The sequence below is a fragment of the Electrona antarctica genome, assembly GCF_951216825.1.
Source record: "Electrona antarctica genome assembly, chromosome: 4".
NCBI lineage: Eukaryota > Metazoa > Chordata > Actinopteri > Myctophiformes > Myctophidae > Electrona > Electrona antarctica.
Window position 1 is genome coordinate 36,035,081 of NC_136809.1, and position 7,500 is coordinate 36,042,580.

The 7,500-nt window shown below is 46.3% G+C and overlaps 1 protein-coding gene across 1 annotated transcript in view; it reads left to right on the forward strand.

Annotated features, from left to right (window-relative positions):
* Window positions 1–7,500, forward strand: part of cacna1ab (calcium channel, voltage-dependent, P/Q type, alpha 1A subunit, b) — a gene marked incomplete at its 3' end in the record, with an annotated part of 234,655 nt that overhangs the window by 158,546 nt on the left and 68,609 nt on the right. Inside the window, exons 17-21 of the mRNA XM_079498401.1 lie at window positions 1,111–1,294; window positions 3,572–3,797; window positions 4,717–4,942; window positions 5,185–5,544; window positions 6,766–7,112. Of these exons, the coding sequence (XP_079354527.1) occupies window positions 1,111–1,294; window positions 3,572–3,797; window positions 4,717–4,942; window positions 5,185–5,544; window positions 6,766–7,112 (1,343 nt within the window). The remainder of the gene's footprint in view (window positions 1–1,110; window positions 1,295–3,571; window positions 3,798–4,716; window positions 4,943–5,184; window positions 5,545–6,765; window positions 7,113–7,500) is intronic.

Sequence of the window (7,500 nt, forward strand, 5' to 3'; positions counted from 1 at the left end):
CAACCTCCTGCCTGAGGGAAGCGGGGCAAAAAGACTGGCCTGGGTGTGCAGGGTCAGCCATGATCTTCCTGGCCCTCCTCAAAGCCCTACGGCCTAAACAAGGCCTCAAGGGGAGGCAAAGGGCAGCCATTCACCCTCTCTGCTGATCGTATGACCCGCTGCAGCTTGGCCTTGTCCTTGGCCGCTGCAGCGGGGAACCAAACAGTGATGGCGAGGGTGACGATGGACTCTATGATGGCAGTGTAGAAATTAACCACCATGGTCCTTGGGAGGTACAGTAGTGGAGTACCAGTATAAAGCATTGAAAAATGGATATACTCAGTACCTCAATTGTGCTCAATTACCACCACTGTGTACTTTCTCTATGCATTAATGCAGTTGTTTTCAACACTTTTCATGCCAAGGCTAGGAGGCCCATTATTTATTCAGCATTTGAGCCAAGGACCACCATTTGATGAGATTTAGCCAAAACGTAGAATAATTTATTGTTGTTGGATAAGATTTTGTCCACAATTCCATGCTGCGTGGTACCATCAAAAACAACAATTCTTCAACATTCTCTAATTGTGTTGACTTCCTGTAAATTAAAGTAATGCAGATGTTTAACAATAATTGAACTCTTGAGAGTGTAAAAATAAACCAAATGGAAATGTAAGGGTTCATTTGGTTTCATTTTATGCTGTGTTACTGTAATTATCTATTTACCAACTCTCCATCATTTTAGCTGGGGACCACCAGGAACCCCCTCAAGGACCACTGGTGGTCCCTGGACCACTGGTTCAAAACGGTCATTGATCCGACATGCGGAAAACGACCGGATTAAGGTTGGCGAACATGCGTTAAGGTTGGCGACCGTATTAAGGTTGGCGACCGGATTAACATTGGCGAACATGCGTTAAGGTTGGCAACCGGATTAAGGTTGGCGAACATGTGTTAAGGTTGGCGAACATGCGCTGCTCCGTGCTTGCGGTTATGGTTAGGTTAGGGTTTGAGGTAGGTTGTCATTGTCGGACCAATGACTGGTCGGAACTTAGTACTGCACCCGTTGAAAACCACTGAATTAACGCAGTCTCTCTCCTCCCTCTCCTCCTCCCCCATCATGCCTTGCAGTAAGGAGCAGCAGAAGAACCACGTCAACAGCAAGGCGGGCGGCAAGTCGGTGTGGGAGCAGCGCACCAGCGAGATCCGCCGGCAGAACCTCATGACGAGTCGCGAGCAGCTCTACAACGAGCTGGAGCAGGAGGACTGGAAGGTCGGAGGGGAGGGTGACGAGGTGAGCGCCCCCCTGTCTGCTGCTAGTGGCATTACAGTACAACTATACACTAATAATGGCAATATCTTCTTCTTTGGCCCTACCAAAGAAGTTTAGGGATAACAGTTAAGGCCCGCCGCATTAACTTTTATCCCTAAACTTCTTTGCCATTTTCTTGAAAAACATTTTAAAATAGTTCAAACAAGATATACATAGCTGACAGTCTATGTAGCGTTGCTGTCGGCCAGAAACCTCTTATCTCCATATTATTATTATTTTTTAGTCAATTAAAATACTACAGTGTCACACAAAAGCATCAACAGTAGAAAATCTGAAAGCTCATTTTGCTACTTTTGAATTTTAATCGTGAAAAGTAACAGTTTTGGACATGTGAGGTTTCCACTCGACAGAGACGGTATCCAGACGGTATCCAGCCTAGATATCTACATATTTACACACAGCATGTCCATCCAAACATTATACCCAAATGAGGTTTAGAGGATCTACTGTAACTATGACCAGTTGAGATGGAGCCATGATTTAAGGTCATTCTTAAATCTTGCTAGGGAATTTAGGGATTTCAGTGTTGAAGGGAGTGTGGCTGCGTAATAAAACCCATTTTTCCCCTTATGCGTCCTGAAACTGGGGTGAACAAGACAGGACCTTGTTTGTGAAAGTGAAATATCCCTTTAAGTCCGCACTTGTGTGGCTGCTATATGGAGCTGATGCGTGCTTGGGAGTGATGCATTATTTAAAGTGGGGCATGCAGAGAAATCCAGAGCTTGTTCCCAAAGAGGGAGAGTGAACTCAGAACTGGACCAGGGTGAAGGGCAGCAGCAGCACACTTCAAAACAGAACTCCATGCACTTATCAGGAGTCGACTGGATATCGTTGCAGTCGGGCAGAAACTTCCAAACTCTATATTCAGTAGTTTAACTCTTTGTGTTGTTTCATAAATTAACACCCTACTTGATCATACTACAGCGTCACACTAAAGCATTCAAAGTTGCAGATCCACAAGATCAAAACGTAGACACGAAGCGACGTGCTTCGAGTTTGTCGATCTGCTACTTTTGCTACTTTTGAATTGGAATCCTGTGAGGTTTCCACCGACAGGCGATATGGTTCAGCAAACTGCACTGCATTTTAGAGCTTGGAACTGCAACCATTTTGTAGCACCACCCAGAAGTACGCAATTCGCAAAGCGAGGCATTGTGAACTTCAGTAGTTTGGATATTTGTTGCAATGTTTATCTGTGGAACCGAATAAAACTAAAATTTTGTTATTGTAGTTTTAATGCCTCAACTCCTACAATTCCACAGAGATTATTTTTGTGGAAGTTTGGGAACCCCAACATTTGAGACCAGTAGTTTTCAAAGTCACAAGGGGTGGGACGAATGAACTGAACGTGGAGTACGAAATATTCCAGCTTTGCACATTTTTTGCAGTTTTTTTTCTTTTTTTACTTACACTGACATGCTGTAATCACAGTAATTGCATCCTCCTTTAAGTAGGCCAAAGCTGGCCTCGGTATGAACAGCAGAAGTTCATACCATTACCAAGACTTTACACATACTGTACGTACAGTAGCTGTTCATCACTGGAGACGTACTGTACGTGTTTTGTTTGTTTTTCTTGTGACAACCCATGAAATCATAAAGGTTTCTGCAGGCACTTAATGTCATAAAATACTTAAATCTTAAATTATTTAAAGCTGGTGACTTATACGTTTTAATAATACAAATGCAGTTAACTGTATAACCTTATGTCTAAAGTAGTACGTCACAAAAATCTGCTTTCTTCTGCTATTTTTTAAATTAACTTTATTATAACAAATCTTAATTTTAACTCTGGACGTAAGAGCTTGAAAAACACTGACAATTTTAATGCCATGACCTTTATTTTATTTTATTTTATTTTTTTAAGTTGCTATAGCAATTGCTATTGTCTCCTGATTGATGTCAGGACACATTTTGAAGGAAACCAGTGTATAGAAAACAGTGTGTAGGTATGAAGACAGAGGTGGAAAAAATGCTCAAATGTTTTACTTAAGTAAAAGTATCAATACTGCAATATAGAACTACTGCTGAAGTGTTTCATGTATGTTTTGTAATAATAATCATAGTAACTAGTAACTAAAGTTTTCAAATAATATTTTACTCTGAGATGTAGTGGAGTAGAAGTAAAAGTACTGTAAATAAGAAATACTCAAGTACAAAATTGTACTTAAGTTACTTTCCACCACTGTGTGAGGGTGTTATGTCTATCTTCAGTCTGTCCTCTCCCTGTCCCCACTCGGCCGTATAGGTGCCGTTCCAGCGCGGGGAGATGACCCACCTGGACCGGCCGCTGGTGGTCAACCCGCCAGCGGACAACCGCAACAACAACACCAACAAGACGCGGCCCGGCGACATCCCCCTGGAGCAGGAGTACCAGCGGCAGGACCTGGCCGTCTACCACCGGCACCGCAGCACACACAGCCACCGTCACCACCACCACCTCTACCACCACCGCCATCACCACCAGAGGACCGGCACAGAACAAGGTCATTATTGTCTCCATACACTAGGCCGAAGGCATGGGGGGGGGGAGTATGTTTTGCCCTCCGTCCGTGTGTGTGTCCGTCCGTCCGTTTTCCAGAACAGCTTGTTATAGGGCCACCACGAGGCAGCTTTTCACCATTTTCACCTATAACTACACCGATCTGCATGAAATGTTGCATGCACACTCCCTAGAGGCCAAGGACACATTTTTCACATCTGCCTTTTATAGTGCCACCAGGAGGCCGACTTTTGTAATACACATTTTTAGTTATTACTCCTCCAGATTTTGCTCCAAAATCCCTCAAATCGTTACACAGAATCTGTATAGTCATGTGCCCAAGATGGATCTGTCCGATATTTCATATTCCATCCTAATTGGCTAACATTGGCTTTCAAAGTTTGCAGGATTGGCCCGTTTTGAACAAAAAGCCTCTTTCACGCACTTTCCTACTAGGCTGAGGAATATATCCCACCCTTTTCACATTGGTCTGTTATAGCGCCACCAACAGGTGGAACACATTTTTGGAACAAAATGCCTCAAATAATCCAATTGCCATCAAAGGCGTAAGAAGAAATGGCACCCTTTTCACATTGGCCTATTATAGCGCCACCAGGAGGCCACAACCTGACCTGGCCAGTTTTTGATTTTCTGTAGTCCTAAAGATTAGTTTTATAGTGTTAGTTTTTGTGTCTAGGCGAGACATGACTTTTGACATGGATCTAAATGTCTCAATGGAAGAGCAGGGAGACCAGATACAAGCACCTCAATTGTTTTATTGTGTTAACATACTTTACAACTTTCTTTAATGAATAACATGTAATTTTGTCTGTATGGTAGACTCTAGCATACAGACAAAAATACGTGTTATTCATGAAAGTCACATAGAGAACTTTACCTAAACTATAATTCCCCTGGTGCAGCAGAACCGGGCGGGGACACAGAGACAGGAGACGGGGACCAGCCGTCGGAGGAGGCTGACATGGGCCACGGCCTCAGCTGCATGTCCCTGGGCCACGCAGAGGACAGCCAGCTGGGAGAGGACATGTCCCTGGGCCACGCAGAGGACAGCCAGCCAGGAGAGGACAGCTGCATGTCCCTGGGCCACGCAGAGGACAGCCAGCTGGGAGAGGACAGGCCGGGACACAGGTTAGGAACAAAGCACATTATCCAAAAGTTAAAACAAGTGCATGGATTAAAGTCTTCCTGTGTCTTCCTGTGTAAGCAATGCATGTTACGCTCTGAAAATAGGCTGTCTAAAGCTTTAGACAGTTTTTCTTTTTGGTCTTTTTTTGTGCCTACTATGGTGTGTGGGCTCCATCCATCTGTCAACTGAAGTTTCTTTAGCCCAGCACCTGCCTGTCGATTTATGTTTTCCTAATGTTACACAGCCCCAGACACAGGGGACACAGCAGGAGCCACCACCGGGCCCACCGGGGCCCGAGGGAAGGCAGGCAGACGCGCAGCGCCTCTCCCCAGCAGCAGCACGGCGAGGGAGGAGGAGGAGCAGGGGGAGACGGCGGGAGCAATAAGGAGCACTGCAGGAGGACGCGGCAGCACCGGAGCCGGGGTGAGGAGGGAGGCAGGAAGCGCAGGTCCTCCCGGGGGCCGCCGGCCGCGGAGGAGGGGGAGGGAGACGGCGACAAGAACAAGGCCGAGGAGGAGGAGGGAGGAGGAGGAGGAGAGAGTCACAAGCCCCGGCGCCATCGCCACTCCAACCAGGAGAGGAGCCGACAACACCGCAGCAGGAAGTATGTGTGCGTGTGTGCGTGTGTGTGTGTGTGTGTGTGTGTGTGCGTGTGTGCGTGTGTGTGTGTGTGTGTGTGTGTGTGTGTGTGTGTGTGTGTGTGTGTGTGTGTGTGTGTGTGTGTGTGTGTGTGCTCTATAGCTCAGAGCTGAGCTATAGGTGCAGTGCAGACTATTTGTTTTTATATTTGGCAGCCTATGGCATACCTACAGACTGGTTGTTAGAGGGTTCCAACAACTTGGGATGCCCAAAAGAGGAGGCAAAAAGGCTGGAAAAGTATTGTAGTGTCTCTGCTATAATTGGCAGCCGGCAGACGGCAGAGACCCTGCTACTTATACCCATAGAGTACTGAGTGACATGCCTATTGTACCATGAAAACACCATGATTTTGTAAATGTAACCTTACTGCACCTATAATATTTGTGTCCTTGTATGCATGGACATGTATGTATGGACATGAACAAATGGTTAAAGCGTGTGTATGTATGTGTGTGTTCGCATGTGTGTGTCCCTCCTACCCAAAGTGGTTTGTCAACCTTCAGAGCAAAGTATCCCATCCCTCCACTACATGTCCTCTCCATCACTCTCTGACTTTTATTTTGTCTCCCAATCACCATTTTTCTTTTGTATCTCTTCATCAGTCTACCCATCATCTGTCTATTCCCTTCTTTATGTTCCTTTATTTTAAATTATTCTCTCACAGACTCACACACACACCACCTAATTCCCTCTCCCACAGTTTTTACTTCAATCTCCTCTCCCTCGTATGCACCATCTCTGCATCATCTCTCCACCCCTTTAAGGCTCCTATAGTGCTAAGTTTCGGATTTGTTTCACAAATCACACACTTAGGACTTGGGCTGTACAAAATGTTGTTTAACCCATTAAAACCTGAGACCAGATTCTACAAATTTAAAAAGACAAACCTATGCTTCTATGTCAGTGGTGCTTCAAACTATTTCATGTCAAGGATTATTATGGATTATTATTATGTCAGAATTATCTGTATATGGCCGCGGGCCGCCATCTGAAAATATGTTGTTCCAGGGCAGATCTTTAGAGAAAAAGAAAATAGCAGATCTACAAGCTTGTAACTCAGCACGAGTTTGTATATCTGCTATTTTTCAAGTATAAAACAATGGTTAAAAGGTAAAGTGACATAGATGCGTTCCAGGTTTTAATCCATGTCCTCGTTGTCCAATCAATCAATTAATCAACCAATCAGAGAGCATCACGGGAGCGGGCCGTGCCTGTCGACCACGCGGCCAATCATCCAGCAGCAGCACAACGAGGACCTGGACAACCTGCGCAACAACAGCAAGCTGCTGGGAGGGGTGGTGGGCGTCGGCCTGGGCGGTCTGGGGGCGCTGCTGCCCCCTCCCTCGCCCTCCTCCTCCACCACCGCCACCACGAACCACATCAACAACCTGCTGAACCGCCGCGACGCCGAGGCGCTCCTCTACAGCATGGACAGCCTCATCCTCACCAGCATGGCGGCCAAGCCCGAGTACACGGCGGTGGACATGATGCCACCCGTCTACCCTTACCCCTCCACCAACGCCATCCTGCAGGGTGAGTCTATATATATACCCCTAGTACCCCTCCACCAACGCCATCCTGCAGGGTGAGTCTATAGTGATATATACCCCTAGTACCCCTCCACCAACGCCATCCTGCAGGGTGAGTCTATATATATACCCCTAGTACCCCTCCACCAACGCCATCCTGCAGGGTGAGTCTATAGTGATATATACCCCTAGTACCCCTCCACCAACGCCATCCTGCAGGGTGAGTCTATATATATACCCCTAGTACCCCTCCACCAACGCCATCCTGCAGGGTGAGTCTATAGACCCCTAGTACCCCTCCACCAACGCCATCCTGCAGGGTGAGTCTATAGTGATATATATACCCCTAGTACCCCTCCACCAACGCCATCCTGCAGGGTGAGTCTATAGTG